Consider the following 20,554-nt stretch of genomic DNA (forward strand, 5'->3'; position numbering starts at 1 on the left):
TCCTGCTTTTGGTGCCGCCCCAGGGAAAGCAGATTCCTTAACTTTTAGGACTTTCTGGCTCTGGTAAACACTCAGTAAAACCAACTGGCAATTGAGGCAAAGTTTAAACTGAGTTTTATATCCTGATCATGGTGGGAAGGCAAGGGATGCATGATCCTTGTAGCACAGACCCCAGGAGGAAAAGGAGGGGAAAGCAGCCAAACTCCAGCCTCCTGGCAGCCAGCTCGGACACAGGGAGGACGGAGCATGGAGCCCTGCTTCTAGCTCTACAAAGGGCATCCTGTCTATGACAGGTCCCAGCCATGACAGCACGCTCACCCTCTCCGCTCTCCCAGTTATCAATGCACTTTCAACTTTCTGGTCACCCTGTGTCCCAAAAACCTGCTAAAAATTATTTTTAAAATGTAAAGTGATGTGGGAAAGTATAGTGCACATGACATCAGAGTTTACTGTAGCTCAGGTGACATCAGTTTTATCTAATGATTCTTCACAATACTACTAGGAAGCTGGGGTACTGAATATGTATACAATCATTTATTTTTTAAAGCAACAGAAATGAGACGCCAGCATTGTTTACTAACAATGAAAGCAAAACACTGACTGTATTCTTAAAGCAGCACCAACTTTAAAATGCTACATGTATATGTCTGTTTCAAACACTAGTAAATCCTTCTAAATCAACTACTAGAATTGTAGCCTAATGTGTGAGGCCTCAGGTGCTATCCCAAGCCCAACCAAAAAAATGAAAAAGAAACACACAGAAATGTTTTGGGTAATTTATTCACAGTTCTGGTGCAGTCATTGGACTGAACAGGACAAAAGAATGAAATAACCATCTGGCTCAGAAAACTACACATTCAGTTAAAAGAATACAAAATCAAAACAGAGCAATGATTATTCTAACTCCCAGTTCCACAGAAATATAATTTAAACAAATATCAAAACCTTATTAATGGAAAAACACATTCAACCAAAGAACATTCACAAGTTAAGACCATTTCTATACCGTCTGGAAACTAGCAGAGAAACAAGATAAGGTGAATGTTTCCTACGATGTCATCATCAGCCTTTCTGACAACTGTCAGGGGAGTACAGACTGACAGTTAACACAACACCTGTGGGCGTCACAAGTAAAAGCCAATGGTGTCAGTTTTATTATGTCCCCATCCCAGATCTGAGGATATGTTTAAATTCAAGCTATGAAGGTACTGAAATACTTATTAACAATCTTTAAATACAGTGAGAAAAACCAACTTATGTCAAAACTTCTGAATGTGAAACTAAATAAAAGTGTCTGAAATGTGTCTCCAAGTTTAAAACTCTGCCAAGCATTACTGTGCACACAACTCACTAACTGTGTGGATGTACCAACCAAAACATCTTTACCTTTCCATGTCTTTGGCCTTCCCAAATTGTGGATTATGAATTCTTTTTTTACAAACATTTTCCAATGACATTGTGCTTTATTTTTTTTTTTTTAGAAAAATTATACTAGGCAAAGTATATAATAAACTGGTAACCTTAGTCTCTTTTATTGCTCTAGAATATCCTAATTATTAAAAAAAAAAAAAAAGATAAGAGTAACTCCAAGGACCGAAGGTGTGCTGTCAAAGTTTAAGAGTTTCCCTATTCAAGGGACCAGATCCAGGCTCCTTTCCTCCATCTCAGAGCCACTGAGGCAAGAGACCTGGTCGGAAAGGAATATAACCCGTCACCTCAGAAACAACCCGCTACAGAAAAGCTGATGTCAGTGTTCTGAACTAACAGCTTTATGCACAGTACTCTGTGACATCCTCTGAGGAGCAGGGACACACAACTGCTTGTCATATTATTAACTGCTGCTCCTTATAGTACCGCAGATCCATGCCTCATGGACAGGCGGGGGCAACAGTTTATAGACATGTTAAACAAACCCATGCCCAGCATTTAATACCTCACTCCAGCTCCACCTTTCACCCTCCATCTGTGCTCACAAGGAGCAGGGCCACCAGGGACAGTCAGAACTGCTGAGGATGCATGTGGCTCTGCTGCCTGGCACAGCTGCCCACTCACACACAGCTGCTGAGCCCGTCACAGGCTGAGTGAGCAGTTCACTTTCTAGACTTTTACTCTTATGGCATGGATTGATTTTCTTTTATAAAGCTGATTTCAAAGGAATAACCATCACCTGGACCATGTGTCTGGTGCCTCACAGTCCTCCCTGCCTAGCAAGTACTCCCAGGTAAGGATGTTTGTGTGAACTTAAACTTCAAACACATTATTAAATGTGCTTGGTCCTGTGGAAGCTTGATGCCCCAGAGAAGGAAGATGGGGGGTGTGCAGTGGAGGAGCACTCTCTTAGAGGCAAGGGGGGGGGGAGGTTTGTAGAGGGGAGACCAGGAAGGGGGACATTTGAAATGTAAACAAAACAATTACTTTTTAAAAAGAAAGAATTTTAGCCAGGCAGTGGTGGTGCAAGCCTTTGATGCCAGCACTCTGGAGGCAGATGTAGGCAGATCTCTGAGTCTGAAGCCAGCCTAATCTACAGTGAGTTGCAGGACAGTCAGGACTACACAGAGAAACCCTGTCTTGAAAAACTAAAGGGGACTGAGGGAAGAATTTTAATAGAAAGCCTCCGTTTTACAGGGTATTTTTGTTTTGAAATATTAGATATCTATGCGTAGTATACCAAATTAGTAGGACCTACTCACCTAATGCCTTGCCTCACTAAAAGATCTGGGTGTTAAAAATTAACTTAATAAAAGAATTTAGGTAGAAAGCAAAATGGGATGTGGAAAAGAATATTTGTTTGGACAATACTTTTCTGGTCTTCATTTGAGCTTCTGACTGTTAAGTATTTACTCTAGCTTGGAGTGTGAATGGAAGGGAAACTGGTGAATGGGTTAAAATCACAGACAGAAGAAAAAGTTGTGATGTTCTGCTACACAGAGGGCGGTTGGCAAGACTGGACTATAATTCAAAACAGCTCCAACAGGACTCTGGGTAATTAACTGAGTTGATGGTCTCCCAATTTCGGTGTCAGCACACTAACAACACCCTGTGCTCCAGAGCGACACAGGCAACACCACAAACCAAACCAAACCAAAGCCACACCCACACATGAGCAGTTGCGTTACTGCATCAGACATGACATAAAATGACATGACATACATGCTGCACTAACATGGAGTCTCAGAGGTAAATACAACCGACAAAGACAGACATAACTAAAGCACAGCGTGGAGTAATAACTGTGGCCCTGTATTTTAAAAACTCAGGTTTCCAGTCTCTATCCGAGTGAGTGAAGCCTTCCAAAATGTCTAAAATGTCATCAGCTTTCTTCAACCCACCTTCTCAAAGCACTGCCACACTGCTCTCCATCAAGTTCAAACACACTGCCCGTTCACAGTGCACAGGTGAGAGCCTGTGAAAGAACCAGACCTAACCTGAAATAATGTGCCTCCCACTGCCCACACAGTCTGACCCAAATAGTTCTGTGAAGAAATTATTCTGCACATTTTTGGGTTGTCAAACTAGTGTTCTATTTTAAATATTTTATCCAATTGTTGACTGCATTTCTGACACTATCAGCTGAAGACATGGCAGCATCACTAATTTATACTGCATTTACTCCTGAACAGGAGTCAGGACAGTCCAGAGGAAAGCAACCCTGAAACTGGCATCATCCACAGTGCCACGGATGTGCTGTCCTAAGGCCTAGCCTGTCACATACACTGAGGACCAAATGAGCAGCAAAGGGTGCACGTCTCCCAAGAAATTAGGAAGAGCCTCCAGACTGGCACCAAGGGATGCTTTCTGCAACAAGGCAGGGCAGGAGGAAACAACTGCACGGCACTCTTCTTGGGGCCAAGCTGAAGAGAGAACTGGGCATGCTGATGCCAGTCTGAGATCCACCCGACAGCAACTCTGTGTTGTGATTTCAAAGGCAATGGCAAAGTATGTCATTCAACAGTATTTGTTCTTCAGTTAAGCTCTACAGTTGCAAGACAAAGCAAACTACTCTTAGGAGATGAAGAAATGAGAGTGTGGATACCCGTGTCCTGTCTTCAAATGTCCAGCCACATGTCAGTGTCTAATGGCTCAAATCTGCAAAACTCCAAAAGGTCTTCTATGCAGGTGTGGAGGACCCAAATGCACTATCCACAGAGCTGACAGACATGTTTGAACTGATTTAACAAAACTTACATATAAATGGCACCTTTTTTTTTTTTTTTTTTTTTTTTTTTTGGTGCACAGTTTGATTTAAAAACAAAATGGAAACAAGCTTCAAAGTAATCTGCAGCCTCTTCTGTTTATAAATAGTGCAGGCACCGGCACACACCAACTCTGAGCACTCCCTCAGTTATGCCAAAGCAAACTCCGAGCACCTCAAACACTCAGCACGCCTCCTTGATTGAAGGAGGACCCAGAAATCCATTATCCAGTTCTTTAAACAAACTACAGCTAAGATCGCTCTGATTTTAGGTTTAGATTTAAATTCTATAAATCAAACTCCCCCATGTATTATTGAAAATGAGGCAATTGCACAAAAATCATTAGTTGAGTGGGATAATTATAACTGATATATAAATAAGATTTACTAAAAAAGGCTTTCAGGAGGCAATATTTCAAATCAAAAATTTAAATACAAAAGGTATCTTGTGTTGCATCTTTTACTCTACTGTTACAGATTTGGCAAGATTCCGTGGAAAATCAACCTGCAGAAAAGAGAATTATATTAGCAAATATAATCACGGAATTTATCTTGGAAAATAACTGAAAAACAATATAGGAAAGGTGCTATCATTCACAGGAGAGCTACCTCGGTTCCCTAGGAAGGTGGCCCTCCCAGGGAACCCTGCAAAAACTACCAGGTATTTTGGTTCCCATGACACCAAGAGGATTAAGAATGCTCCAAGTCCTACAACCCTCACTGAGGGAGAGGTCCAAACAATAACCTGTCCCACCCCTAAGTGCCAATCACTGCCCATGAAGAAACAGCCCTGCTCACGGTCAGTGTCGGGCTTGGAGTGAAGAGAAACTGATGTAAACCACGGACTGGCTGTGGAAGTCAGCAGGATGGCATAAGCGGGGCAGGCTTTCAAGCTGGGAGGGCTGTTAAGATGGCGCAGCAAGCAAAGTCACTTGCTACACAGTGGGAGGAGAGAACTAATTCCTGCAAGTTGTCCCCTGACCTCCTCCACCATGAACTGTGACATATATACAAACTAGACAAACAGACAGGTGAAAGTTAGAAGGAGCTGTACCAAGATGTACCCAAGTCAAAAGCCACCCCCAAGTTGTACGAAGATGGTTGGTCACTCACGTCATAGCCTCTCAGCACAGCCAGATGGAAAGCCAGCAGCTGTAAGGGGATCACACTGAGAATGCCCTGCAGGCAGTCCACTGAGTGGGGCACCTTGATTGTCCTTTTTGTATTCTTAATGGTCTCAGTATCCTCCTTATCACAGATCACCACCGGACGCCCCTGCGAAGAAATGATACACAGGAAGTAGAAAGTATTTCCTTGTGACACAGTCACCAGGAAATAGATGCTGGGCAACAAGAGGGCACATGTTCCACATTGCCTGACACACAGACGTGCTCTGACTGCTCATTTAGACAGAAGCAGAAACAGGTTCTGTGAACTCAGTAGGTTTTTTTCAAAGAATTTCCACAAGAAAGAAATGCCAAGTTTAGTACTCAAATATAGGTTTGCTTCCTTTGAAGTTCAAGTTTATTTCCAGTACCCTGTGCTTAGGGAGAAATACCTTCTGGAATTAAAATATAAACCAGCTGACGGAGTGAGAAGGCTATCAGCCACAGCATCCGTGACATCAGTGTAAACTAAGCATCAGGGTTTCTTTTGAAGCTAAGTACTAGCTAATGTCTTAAGGGAAAAAGAAAGAGCTCTGCCAGAGCCTGAGAAGTACAGAGGTGGATGCTCACAGTCAATCCCTGGACTGAGAACAGGGTCCCCATGGAGGAGTTAAAGGACTATAGGAGCTGAAGGGTTTGCAACCCCGTAAGAACAACATCAGCCAACCAGACTCCCCAGAGCTCCCAGAGACTAAACCACCAACCAAAGAGTACACAAAGAGAGACCCATGGCTCCAGCTGCATATGTAGCAGAGGATGGCCATATTGGGCATCAAGGAGAAGAGAGGCCCTTGGTCCTGTGAAGGCTCAATGCTCCAGTGTAGGGGAATGCCAGGGCAGGGAGGTGGTGAGTGGGTGGGTGGGGGAACACTCTCATAGAGGCAGGGGAAGGGGGGATGGGAGAGGGAGATTCCAGAAGGGAATTCAGGAAAGGGGATAACATTTGAAGTGTAAGTAAAGAAAATATTCAATTAAAAAAAATATATATACATATAAGTATATCCTGTTGATTGCAGGCTGAATAAATACGTTAGTAATAATATTTTTTAAAATAAGAAAAAGCATTATGTTAACTGTTGGAATAAAGAATTTGGAGACTAGGGCTTAGTTTTGGTTTATTTTATTTTCCATGTTCCTTTCTATTATGAGAGAGATGATTGCCAGGTATCATCAAAATCCACATGTCTGGCTCCTTACACATGAAGAGCAAGGTGAAGGAGTACAAAGGTAAGTGTGCTTGTAATCTTCCTGCTCTGCCACTGTCAGTGCCTTAGGAACCCCGCTCCAAGATCACCAGGGCACCCACAGCTCTTGACCTACCTGCCGTGCAACTACTTGCTGAAAAGCATTCTGGCACTTGGTATACGTGTTGTCTCGCATGATGATCATGATGACAGGCATCAACTTGTCCACCAAGGCCAGAGGGCCGTGTTTTAGCTCGCCAGCAAGGATGCCTTCAGAGTGCATATAAGTAATCTCCTTGATTTTCTAGTATGAAGAAACAAAAAGCAGCTAAGTCTTTAGCTTACTTTCCAAAATTTCACTTTTAAGAAAGCTATACACAAAGCATTTGAGATGGTTGGGTCTCCAAAGATGTATTAAAGGCCTACTGATCTGGGTTGAAGCACTTCACAAATATTCTTAAAGCTTCAGACTATCAAAGACAGAGCCATGCTGTTCTGCAAACATTCATCTACTTGCCTTATTTTTCATTCAGTTTCTGACCTAATAAACCTTGGTCTGTAGTTCATATACACCCGTTTTAAATTGCTAAGCCAAAGTTATCATGGAAACATCCTTCTGGACTTCCACTTTTGAGTTAAGTCCTATGGCATGTTAGGTAAAGAGACCACAATAAACACATACAGAGACATTTTAAACATTCTACCAATTTCAATTCACGTATTCCTCAAGTATGTGGGGAGTTAGTAAGATGCTTTAGCAGGTAAGACGCGCACACAACCAATGCACATCACCAAGCCTGACAATTCGAGTTCAATGCTCAGGATTCAAATGGTGGAAGGAGAAAACTGACTCCTGTTTAAACTGTCCACTGATTTCCACACATGCACTGTGCATACCACCTTCCACACGTGCGCACGGGGGCACACACACACACACACACATACACACACACACATACACACACACACACACACACACACACACACGCATTATAGAATACATGAAAGTAGAGGTTCCTTGTCCCTCCCTAAGTCATTAGAGTAAAGTTAACTTTACGTTGGAGACGCACCAGGGCTCCCTCAAGACACGTGGCATAATGATAGCCTCTGCCCATTATCAGGACCGACTTCTGGTGGTAAAGCTCTGTCGCCAGCTTCTGGATTTCATCGTCCATGCTCAACACTTCCTTAATCAGGTCTGTGGAAAGGGATTAGAGCAGGCCTGAAAATGAGCGAATGAGCGGTGCACTGCATGGCAGGTAAGGCAGCCATGCCACATCGGCAGCAAACAGCAAAATGGCCAGAATTCTGTTCTTCTGTGCATCAGTGTGAAGTAGTCCCCTAGCTCATGGAGGCAAACTCAGAAAGCTCTTATGAACTCTACAGCCTCAAGATGAGAGCCTCCCCCACTGCTCACTCCCTTACAAACCAAACCCACAGAAAGTAAGATAAAAAGCCTTCATTGGGACTTCAGGTCAGATAGTGGGCCAGATGATGCCTCCTGTGACACAGTCAGGGAGGAGTCAGATTTTAAAAGAAAGGAGGGAGAGAGGGAGGGAGAGGGATGGTGGGAGGGAGGAAGGAGGTCCAAGGAGCCAGAGATATAGCTCCATTGGAGCAGTGCTCGCCTAGTATGCACAAGAGCTTGGGTTCAGTCCTCATAACTGCATAAAACTGGACGGTGGAGAACACCTGTGACCCACGCACTCAGAGGGTAGAGGCAGGAGGATCAAGAGTTCAAAGTCATCCTCAGTATACCCAGTTAAAACTCACCCTGGGCTACAAGACAGCCAATCTCAAAAATCAACAACAAAGAGAGAACGAGATCTTCAAAACAAAAAGGATCAGAAGAGCCACCAGCAATAAAAGAACCAAATGGAGCACAGCTCCAGCCCCACAGCTGGGAGAAGGAAAACAGAAGTTTCATCCAAAAGGTAAGGCGACATCCCTGATGAGGAGGGAAGGCAGTCCTACCCACAGGTCAAACTACAGCCTTCTAATCGGGCGCTGGTCTGCAGACAGTGACTCTTCCAGCAGCCAGCCAGCAATGGGGCTGCAACCTGTCATTCTCTGTGGCTCAGAGAGCAGTGGCCAGACACCATCTTAGAAAGAAACCTACTTCTTAAAACTGAACTAAATAGGGCTATCAGCAAAGAGCACTGGATGCCCTTCCAGAGGACCCAGGTTCAATTCCTAGCATCAACATGGCAGCTCTCCACTATCTTATGACTCCAGTTCCAGGGAATCTGATGTCCTCTACAGATACCTGCATGTGCACGGTATACAGATATACATGCAGGTAAAACATCTCTGCACACAAAAAAAAATTAAATGTAAAAGCTGAACTACTCTGGGGCTGAGTATAGAGAACCATCCTAATCAAAGCACTGAGGATGGGGTAGAGGTGAGGGTCGGGGCTAGACTCTGACAAGACAAAAACTACAGGCAGAAGGGAGCTCAGCCAGGCAGTGACGTGTGTGGGAATGGTAGAGCCTGGGCACCCAGGCAGTGACATGTGTGGGAAAGATCTAGCTGGGTACCCAGGAGCCAAGTGCATCAGCTGTAAGTAACCCTGGAGTCGACAGGCCCAAGCCAGTTCTCTGTTCATTGCTATGGAATCCAGAAATGCTGATGTGCTCACACAGTGGTTCTCAATCTGTGGGTCGCGACCCCTTGGGTATATCAAATAACCCTTTCACAGAAATTACTAAACACAGGACCACTAAAAAACACTGATAATTTACATTATAATTCTTAACAGCAGCAAAATTAGCTATGATAATGAAACAAAAATAACTAGAGTCAGGGTCACCACACAAGGAACTATGTATTAAAGGGCGCAATGTTAGAAAAGTTGAGAACCACACTGCTCTAGCAAAACAAAAAGCATATAAGATTCCAACTCTCCAAAGCCATCGTAAGCAGAGAGAGTAATTAATGCAGGAGTATCTGTCACAGCATCAGTGGTTGCGACCAACACATGGCACTGACAGAGCCCGACATGTAGACCCACATGACAGAGGACCCAGGAACAGACCACATGGCTGTAGCCACCATTTCTGACAAAAATGTCAAAAAATTACACTAAAGAAAAATTACCTCTTCAAGAAACATACTGGGAGAACTGAAAATCGACATATAAATAAAATTAGATCCATTATCTCTGACCCTGAAGAAAAACCAATGTGAAGTAAACCAAAGGCAAAGACAAGGACTTCCTAAAAAGGATGCCAACTAGTAAAGGAAAATGGCAAGACCTGACAACAGGACTTCATAAAAAAGTTTCTGAGCTTTACTCAGTGACGTACAGCAGCCAATGAGGTTTGTGCAGGGTGTGATTCTGCACAGCAAAGAAAGCAATTAGCAGGGTGAAGAAACAGTCTCGAAAGTGGAGTCTTTGCTAACTGTGATCAACAAATGTTTACAGTCTTAAAGTGCTCCACGGCTGGGAATGTGGCTCTGGTGGAAGAACGCTTGCTTACACGTACATGTACAAAGCCCTGGGCTTAATCCCCAGCACTGCACACACTGGGCACAACAACATGCATGCAATCTCAGCACCCACGAGGTAGAGCAGAAGTTCAAAGTTATCCTCAGTTACATAGTTAAGTCTGACACCAGCCTAGGTTATGTGAGACCCATCTCACACCAGGAAAAAAAAAAAAAAAAAAAAAGGAAGAAGCAAAGAGAAAAGAAAGAAAAAAGTATAGAAGAGAAGAGAGAGACCCTGTCTCACTAGAAAGAAAGAAAGAAAGAAAGAGAGAGAGAGAGAGAGAGAGAGAGAGAGAGAGAGAGAGAGAGAGAGAAAGAAAGAGAGAGAGAGTGAGAAGAAGAGGGGGGGGGAAGGGAGAGACCCCTGTCATTGTCTATGTATACCCGGCAGTCGCTTCAGTCCGAGCATGATCTCTTTGCGTCTCTCTTGCATGGAGATCCTGTCGTCACACATCATGAGGGCAAACATCACAAGGGACACAAACTGGCTGGTGTACGCCTACAACACCACAGGGGAAAAAAATAGCTCCAGGTGAATTTTAAGAAGTTGGGAACTTTAACACAAGATGAGAATTAAATCCTAATTCTTTTACAATATACACTGCTCACTCTTTAAAATGTTTGTGTACATCAGTGTTCTGCGTCCATGTGTGTCTGTGTGAGGGTGTCAGACCCTAGAACTGGGCTTACAGACAAATGTGAACTGCCATGTGAGTGGTGGGGTTTGAACCTGGGTCCTTTTTTAAGCAGCCAGTGCTCTTAACCACTAAGCCATGTCTCCAGCCCCTCACTATTCAGCTTTTAATACCAACTCTGGTGATGCTGACCTGCCTCAGTACTTAGAATCAATCTCTGTTTTAAATCACAAAGCACTTAAGTTTGTGACTCAGGCCCACACAGCCACTCACAAAACACCTAGTGAGACTGGCAGAACCCTGAGAAAGAAAGAAAAACAAAGACTAAAGGAAGGTCCAGTTAACCTGACTGTGCCTACTCACAGTGATGGGAAGGACAGGCTATAAACTGTGGCCCCTCCTACATATACTTTTTAACCTTTGCCTACAGGCTGTTCCTCATTTTCACTGTTTTCTTTTTAAGGTAGGGTCACACTCAGAGTAACCTGGGCTGGATTCAGGGTAATCCTGCCTCAGCCTCCAAAGTGCAGAAAGTAGAGGTGTAAGCTACCACACCTGGCTCATTCTTACCTTGTGTTTGAGTTTATGGGAAGAGGGTATGTATCTTTGGGGAAGATTTACCTATGTGTGCATATGGAAGCTGGAGGTCAACCTTAGGTGTTCACAGAGAATTGCCCACTGGTTGTTTGTTTGTTTTGGTTTTGTTTTGATAAGAGGCAGAACTCACTGGACCTAGGGCTCACTGATTGATTATTCTCTACAGGAACACCCAGGGACCTACCTATTTCCAATTCCCCCAACACCGCCCCCCCCAAGTGCTGAGACACCTATGCTGATGCTGGGAACTCACCTCCGACCCTTGTGCTTGAGTGCCAGGCACTGTCCTGACAGAGCTGGTCTAAGAAGTATAGGTCCCCATTCTTACATTTTTAACAAAAAACAACTAAAAATTCAGTAAGTCTAAATGTATGTTAGTAAATAAAAGCTAAACTGCAAACCTATGATGATGTATTATTTGTAATTCATGATTTACATTTAAGTGTGTGTGTATGTGTGTGTCAATTGTGAGTGTGTGCATGCCAGAGAGCATGTGTAGAAGACAGGACAGCCTTGATGTCAGCTCTCTCCTTCTTCTATAGGGGTGCAAAGGCTCAAACTGGGTTGCCAGGCTTGGCAACAAGTTCCTTTACTCACTAGGCCCCATGCTGGCCCCAGTTTTCCTTTCTTTGTGTTAAGTATGAAAAAAGTCTATTTTCAATTTTAAAACAAGGTTAATTATTAAGCTGAGTATGTTTGCCCACATGGTGGTCTACTCCTATAGTCCCAAGACTCAGGAAGCAGGGCCAGGAGGATTAGGAACCCAAGACTCTCCCTAACATACAGAACAAGTTCAAGGGTAGCCTGAGACACATGAGATCCTGTCTCAAAGACATTCAATTTTAAAAAATCAGCATTAAGTATCAGAATTTTATAGTGCCCTTTTACATTTAACATCTAAGCACCTTTCTTTGTTTAGTGGTGCCAAAGAACCTTGAGCCAGATTCCTCCCTCTAGCCTCAGATGCCCTGAATGTTCAAGAACCCAAGACTCTTGAGAATTAGCTCAGGCATGGGAAGTACCCAGTACAATTTCTGATACACAGCCAGAAGAGAACACTGTGCTCAAGAGCAGTGAAGAAACTTGCACTGAAAGACGTTACTATGAATCCAATGCGAACCTCCCAACTTACAGTCTCTGTAAGCCACTTTCTATCTGCTGTATGTGAAGGCAAGATGTTCCTGCTTTGCCATATTTTGTCAAAAGGGCAGGGATATCTTTTTAGACATATGACTACCATCTTAACATTTTTTAGACATTTATTTGAAGCTGGAGACACACAGGCTTGTCCTGACAGGTATGTGAAAGTCAGAGGACAATTCGAGGGGCTCAGTTCCTTTCACCATGTGGGAGCCTTCTACTGACCCATCATCTTGTAGATGTAGAGACAGAGTCTCCCTATGTTGCTAAGCTGATACAAACTTGAGAGCTCAAGTAATTCCCACCCTCATTCCTAGCTGCTGGGACTACAGGTGCATGCAGCCAAGCAAGCTGTCATTCACAGCTTTAGTTCAAAGAAATTAAGGGTTCTTTCCATGTGTGTTAGCTATTTCGTATTCTCTTCTGTAGACCAGGTTGACCGTAAATCCCAAGATCTGCAAGCCTCTGGCTTCCCAGTGCTGGGACTGACAGTATTATTTCAAAGAAAGATTTTGTGTATTAGGTTAACGCATGAAAGCTTCTACTTAATTTTCATTACTAATTTCAATCACTAGGCATGTTGTGCTGTGCACACTGTTGTTATCCAAAGTGTAGTGCAGTTTCACACGCAATCAGCACGGCACTCTTCCCTGAATCTCCCTCAGTGTCTACGCTCCTGCCATGCTAAGGAGGCACCTTCTCAGCCCAACCATCAGCTGAGACCCTGACACTTCTGCTGGACCCCTGGCCTCCACAACCACCTGTCCCCACTGCACCCGTGCAGCAGAATGGAGCCACTCACACACTCAAAAGGCACGAAGTCCCTGACCGCCACGGCCCTTCTATAAATAGGGCACAGGAACTCAGTGTCTTGGTCTCCTTAGATAAAAGCTATTCCAAATCCAATCTAACCTGGTAATGAGCGCTCAGTCTACCTGAGTGTGGGTCCCACCACCAGGCTCCACTTCTCCCATGCATAAGCAAAAACTCACTGTATAAAACAAGCTACACCTCACACTTAAGATCTACTGAGATATGAAAAAAAAATTGCCCAGAAAAATGTTAACTGAACTTTTCAACTTGATTTTCTTTTTATTCAGCCAAAGACAAAATTACTTGAAACACATTGCAGGTGGAGGCACAAAACTAAGTCAACAGTGTGGTAAAAAATTAAACACCTGCAATAACAAAAACTGCAAATTCTGCACATTTCCTAAAGAAAAAACTGATTATCTATGGTCTAATGCTATGTGAAAGTCGGTTACAGCCTTGAAACCACTGTTTCAGGAAGAGTTGGAAACTTGTATGCGGGCTCATTACTGAGCCAGTGATGGGAACACCGAGCTACTCCTGTGATTACTTAGAACATACAAATTCACCTTTATCAACAGAAATAATCTGCAATAAAATATACCATAATATAAAATATGCTTATCTTATAAAACTCTAAGCCAAGAATACCTAACACAGCTGAAAATAAAAGTACTATGAAATCTAAGAAAAATGAAGCTATATTATAATGCCACACTCATTTATTTAGAGGGTATGGGGAGTGCAATACTCTACATATGTGGAGGCCAGAAGACAGTCTGCAGGTAGTCAGTCTTCTCCTTCCCTACACAGGTTCTGGGGAGCAAACTCAGACTAAAAGACTTGGCTGATGTTGGATATTTTAACCTGCTGAGACACTTGTCAATACTCACTAAAACTGAGTCACTTTAAAAAGAAATCGTGTTCTATAAAAAGGTGCTTGCCTCCTTATAAGGCATAAGCACTGGGAAGCTAAGTGAAGAATGCAAGAGGCTGTTCTGCACTGGGGCTAGGAGCAGGGACCAGGGACCAGGAACCAGGAACCAGTCCGTGTGTCAGAGGCACCTCTGGAAGGTCACAGGACCTCCTCCTTTTGTTAGGAGCTGATCTAGTGAAGGTCTTTGGTTACCTTGGAAAGTATCTGTGAAGGATCCTGTGGGACCTCTGACTCTCAGACCATCTCTGATTGGCTCATTCCCCTCACCATGGTATGACGGTCCTGCCAGAGGCACAAGACCATAAGACTGTCTAGATTTAGACCTGACCTTCCCAAGATGTGAGCCAACAAAAACCTCATTGCTTCAGCATTAGCTGTCTCAGGTATTTTGTTATAATGTGAAGCTGACGCAGTTTTGCACCTTTCTATCTTTGCTTCAATTTTTTAAAAAAATAGAAAGGATTTGCTTTCAAAGACTAACAACATGGAGGAGCTTCAAAGGCTTCATGCTAAAGAGAGACAGTTACAAACACACGTATCATAAACTCCCATTCATGAGATATCTGGAAAATGACAAAGTTTGATAAGAAAAGTTGTAGTTTTGAGCACACAGGTAGAGGTCTGAGGTGGGCACTGACTGGAAAGGGCACAGAGGAACAAATGCTGTTCTGTGAGCAAAGTCTCCTGACTGTGTGTGGTGCCGGCTGCACAACCGAGTAAGTTACCACCTGACAGTGCCAACTGCCCCTTCATAAGGCAGGAAAGGCTAGCGGTGGGATACAGATGGCGGATACCTGGTTGTTAAATCACTGTGGCTATAAATGCATACAAACCTTCATAATAAAATGAGGGAGGAACATTAGAGCTCTCATAAACAAAAGACTTATTTCCCTTGCAACTCCTCGTCCTGTATGCCCACACCATCAGTGGTTCACAGTGCTGTGGATGAGGAGCCCTGCGTCCCACACTGCACAGAGCTGTCTGAACACTGCTGCAAATAACTAGTTACGCATTCAGCAGAGATGGGGCCTGAGCACACACCTTATGATGCTTGAATTACCATATCGAGAAAAGCCACATCTCAGCCGTGTGTAAGTTATAGTAATATCAAGGATCTCAATTAAAATAAAAACAAAAACTCAAGAGTTTTTAACATAAGAATCACATATTTTCCCACAAAAAGTTTTCCGTAAGTCTTTAAATATTAAAGCCTAAACCACTGACATATATCTTATTATAGAATCAACAAAAAATAATAAGCTTAAGCAGAAAAACAGATAAACTAAATTTTCAAAATCATAAAATCAACATTGTGGAGATTAAACTTTTGTATCCATACAACTTGCAGAGTTGAGTATTTCTTACATTTATTCATATCTCAGCCTCAAAGAGCACAGCAGCTTTACACACCTTTAAAACAAAAGTATTTCTAAGCTTCTACAGATGCACTGAACAGAAACAGACACTGTTGTGTAAGATCTTCTTTTAAAACCTAAAGAAGGAAGTTTTATTTATTTGACTGTGAGTGTACACACATGTATCCACACGAGCTAGGAGTGCTATACATATCCACATATGTGCTGGGAGTGTTCCCTGAGGGAAGAGAGCACGTTAACTGCCCACTGAGTCTCTTAAGTAACTTCCATGGAAAAAGACCAAAACTTTACCTTTGTACTGGCCACGCCAATCTCAGGACCAGCATTAATATGAACCCCACAATCTGTCTCCCTTGATATGGAGCTGCCAACTGTATTTGTGATGCCCACAGTCAGGGCTCCTCTCTCCTTACAGTAACGCAGAGCCATCAGGGTGTCGGCGGTCTCGCCTGTGCAAAACAAACAACAGTTCAGAGGACAAAGTGTCTCATGAAATACATACTTTTAATATCATCACTTGTTTTAAATAAAGCACAGGGCATGCTCTTATTAAATTGACAAGATACGACCAGGTGTGTGGCACACACCTTTAATCCTAGGATTTGGGTCAAAGAGACAGATCACAGAGTTGGAGGCCAGCCTGGTCTATGTAGTGAGTTTAGGCCAGCCAATACATTTACAAGGTGCAGGGTTTCTAGGATCAGTTTTTGTTTCTTATCTGAAAATCAAACTCTTTAAGCTATATGTAAAAGAGGTGTCCATTTTCACTAAGTCATAAGAATGTATCAGTACAAGAGAAAACAATCTGTATTTACCAGGTCATCTGAAATACCAGTGTGAGTATCAGTTCTTAAAGGATATGGTTGATTATTACAAAACCTGACTTAAAATGATCCGCCCCCCAATCTAAAAGTGAACACACCTGACTGACTGATGAAAAAGCAAACATCATCTCGGAAGACTGGAGTGTTCCTATCCAGGAAGTCACTGGCTAGCTCCACCATCACTGGCAGCTCGGTCAACTCCTCCAGGACCTGACGGGTCTGCAGAGGAAAGAGACAAGCTGCTGAAGACATCCTTCCTTAAAGTACAGCCTCCACGTTTCTAATTACAGAGAGTAGCATACAGATTAGAGGTGCAGCTGAGAGGTGAGCACTTGCTGAGCATGCGCAAGGCCCTGGGTCCCAATCCCAGCACTGCCACAGAAAAACAAGGCACAAATTTGGAAACCACTAAATAATATAAATTAAAGAAAAGATTAGAAGCATTCACCATCCCACTACTCCAGAGAAGAGATAGGCACTGCTAACTCCTCAGTGCACACCTCTGAGAACAACTACCATGTGTATGCTCTATTTTGTTTAACACTGGACTGACCTGGAACTCACTGCAGTCCACGCTGGTCTCAAATCTGCAGTAAGTTCCTGTCCCCACCTCCTGAGTGCTGGGTTGAGCCATAATTCTAAGCTCCATGAAAACATTCTTATAAGCAAATATATCCATGAATATGAAACATTTTGAGCAGAAAAAGCATTGTTCTGAGTCAACTTGTGTTAGCACTAATTCTAATTCTAAATATATAAAATTAAATTTAATAATGGGGCTGGAGAGATGGCTCAACGGTTAAGAACACTGACTGTTCTTCCAGAGGTCCTGAGTTCAAATCCCAGCAACCACATGATGGCTCACAACCATCTGTAATGAGATCCGATGCCCTCTTCTGGTGTGTCTGAAGACAGCTACAGTGTACTCACATACATCTTTTAATCCCTGCAGATGTACAGGCACATGGTAGAACTTCAAGGCTAACCGCAGACATTCTCCTCCCAGTAGCCTTTCACCTGCTTCTTCAGGCCAGCCTGCCCTGCCTGTCATCAGCCCCTCCTTTATAGCACATTCCTCCTTTACAGCAATAAAGCCACAAAGGTTGGAACAGTTTGTTTTCCAGCACCTATAACTAATGGCTCACCATGCATACCTCCAGCTCCAAGGAACTCTACACACCACACACACACACACACACACACACACACACACACACACACACACACACGAAGGGAGAGTGAAAGGAAGGAGGAAATTTAAGCCAAAAATCCCCTGCAAAGTTGTCCTAATTCCACACTTTTGCTTGCCCACAAACAAACAGAATTGTTCTTTTGTGTTTGGTCCCACAGTGATTCTAGTTTGGTAGTGTTTAAGCAATATTATAGCAACATGAATGCCCAATATTTGAAAATTAAATATTCCAACTTTTAATTCCTCTTCTGTTGGTGTAATTTATTTGTAATTATTTGTAAGTCAGTTACTGACACTAGCAATCTAGATGTCTTTCTTTAAACAAATGCAAGTAAAAAAACTCCCCCTAGATTACAAATGAATTACACTGGCATTATCTCATCTTCAAACAAACAGACCCAACAACCTACCAGATATTTAAAACTAATGCAACTCCAAAGTGTCTCAAACTAATATGTGTTGATGGGGCAATTTTTTACAAATATACAGAGTTGAATATTTCCATCCTAAGCTAAAAAAATAACTATTAATGTTGTAAATTCAATTACATGACACTGAAAATCCATAAGGTAATTAAAATTTGAGAAACATCTAATTTTAGAACACCGTGAACATAGGCAGTTGTTACTAGTCAGGACACGGATACACTGAAAGAAGACACGTGTCTGTCACTCATTTGACCATATCATAGAAGTAACATCCGGCCTAGGATGCATACAATCAATAGCACTATTTCATAGGCTACCCACAAGAGATTTCTTATGTGCTTTCATTCATTTAGGCACATATATCCCTCATGAAATCTCACTCTTAGAGAAGACAGGCAATCCTAACTGAGGCTCAACGCTGAATGCAGTGGCCACAAATGAACATTACAGCACTGGGGAAAGGATCTCTGGAACATTACAGCGCTGGGGAAAGGATCTCTGGAACATTACAGCGCTGGGGAAAGGATCTCTGGAACATTACAGCGCTGGGGAAAGGATCTCTGGAACATTACAGCACTGGGGGAAGGATCTCTGGAACATTACAGCGTTGGGGAAAGGATCTCTGGAACATTACAGCGTTGGGGAAAGGATCTCTGGAGTACAGCTTGCTGACATTCAAAGGCTGGTAACCAGACAGTTTCCCACAGTCAATAAATGACTGATGTGGTGGCCCAGGCCTTTAATCCCAGTGATCAGGAGGCAGAGGCAGGGAATTTATGTGAGTTCCAGGCCAGCCTGGTCTATAAAGTGAGTTCCAGGTCAGCCAGGACAGCCAGGATTACACAGAGAAACCCTTAAAAGAAAAACAACAACAACAACAAAAATACCTCTGGGGTAAAAGATAAATATTTTGTGTTGCAGTAAATAAAAAATTATCATGATCAACCTTGGAAATCGATCTTAAAGTAAGAGACCTATACACGTCAGTGCTTAATCTGCTTTTTATAAAGTAACTAGAGCTAGATACAATTTATTAAGAGGCCAACACGTCCCAGTTATTACTGACAACCAATGTGAGTCCCTTTCACAGACCTTCAGCTTTTAAAGGTTACCAGAAATACAACTGATATGCAGATATCCCGATTTCCACACAACATAACTGAAATGTGAAGGGGCCACTTACTGCCATGCCAGCGTGGTAACTTGTGCCACAAGCAATAAGAATCAACCGCCGGCACCGCTGGATCTCCTTAATGTGATCTTTCAAACCTCCCAAATTCACTGAAATAGAAATTTGTGGATATAATTACTTAGAAAAGATCCATATAAAACAGGGAATCACTTTTCATCATAACCACTGTCAACATGAAAAATTAATACTGCTGCTTTAAGTAATTCATATTCCTTTTTGGAACTGGCCCTTCCCCATCTGCGCCCCCCTCACCCATCTCCCAAGGCACACAGACAGGCATGGGCTCAACTTTTAGTCACTCTTCCTTCCTCTCTGTACATTAAAGACCACCTCAAAGGAAAACTACGGGAACAGAAGCAGCAGGTCAGTTGACATTAAAAGCTGGATCTGGAGAGAGGATGACAAGAGGGCATAAGGAAGCTTCCAGAATGACTGAACTGTTCTATGTCGTGCCTCTGTTGAAGAGATTATATATGAATGATTATGACCATTACAAAGGTCTGTCAAACCCAGAATCTTATCAGGAGCTATGACAATAGTCACTGACACTAGTAACTCAAGATTATCCTGGGCAACACAGCAAGACCCTGCCTCAGAAAAAAATCAAAACAGAAGGTTCCATTTAGAATGGTGAATTTGGAGCTGGAGGGATGGCTCAGTGGTCTAGAGGACTTGCTCTTGCACGGGATATAAACAAATTCAGTTCCCAGCCCCAACATGGCAGCTTACAAGCATCTGCAACTCCAGCTCTAGAGGATCCAACACCTTTTTCTGGCATGGGCATTCACATGGTACACACACCTACATACAGGCAAAACATTCATACTCATAATATAAAAATAAGTAAATCTTTAAAAAATAATTATGTTTTAAAAATGATGAATTTGGGTAGGCGAGATGACTTAGCAAGTAAAGGCTGCCAAGACTGGCGGCCTGACTTTACCCAGGACCCATAAGATAGAAGGAGAGAAACAACTCCTGCAAGTTGTGCTCTACCTACATGCCATGACATATGTGCCCACACACATACACAAAACAATCAACGTAAGAAAATAAATGAGAACATAAGGCTGGGAAGACAGGCTAGTCCATAAGGTGCTTGTCACACAACCATAAGTTGGCTCCCCAGAACCCACAGAAAAAGCTGAGGATGACGGGGTGTGCTTATAATCCTAGCTCTGGGAAGAGCATGCGGGAAGATCCCTGGGGCTCACCACCAGACTTGCTCTACCACATAAATGCCAAGTCTCAGTGAAAGACCCTACCTTAAAAAACAAACAGAACAGGGTGGAATCAGCCTGAGAAACGACACCAGGTTGAACTCTGGTTTCCACATCAGCACAAACAAGCACAGTTGTATATAAACACACACACACACACCTAAACACA

At 42.9% G+C, this 20,554-nt stretch overlaps 1 protein-coding gene across 2 annotated transcripts in view; it reads right to left on the reverse strand.

The window, feature by feature from the left end:
* Positions 1 to 778: 778 nt before the first annotated feature.
* The window catches only part of GFPT1 (glutamine--fructose-6-phosphate transaminase 1), a 46,523-nt gene continuing 26,747 nt past the window's right edge, over positions 779 to 20,554 (reverse strand). For both annotated transcript variants that reach the window (XM_080932339.1, XM_080932338.1), the window contains 8 exons: positions 19,157 to 19,254; positions 16,452 to 16,572; positions 15,821 to 15,978; positions 10,419 to 10,533; positions 7,613 to 7,740; positions 6,679 to 6,846; positions 5,306 to 5,467; positions 779 to 4,697 (listed from right to left, as the gene is read on the reverse strand). In XM_080932339.1, the coding sequence (XP_080788465.1) occupies positions 4,653 to 4,697; positions 5,306 to 5,467; positions 6,679 to 6,846; positions 7,613 to 7,740; positions 10,419 to 10,533; positions 15,821 to 15,978; positions 16,452 to 16,572; positions 19,157 to 19,254 (995 nt within the window). In that variant the 3' untranslated portion in view covers positions 779 to 4,652. The remainder of the gene's footprint in view (positions 4,698 to 5,305; positions 5,468 to 6,678; positions 6,847 to 7,612; positions 7,741 to 10,418; positions 10,534 to 15,820; positions 15,979 to 16,451; positions 16,573 to 19,156; positions 19,255 to 20,554) is intronic.

The sequence above is a fragment of the Micromys minutus genome (assembly GCF_963924665.1).
Source record: "Micromys minutus genome assembly, chromosome: 18".
NCBI lineage: Eukaryota > Metazoa > Chordata > Mammalia > Rodentia > Muridae > Micromys > Micromys minutus.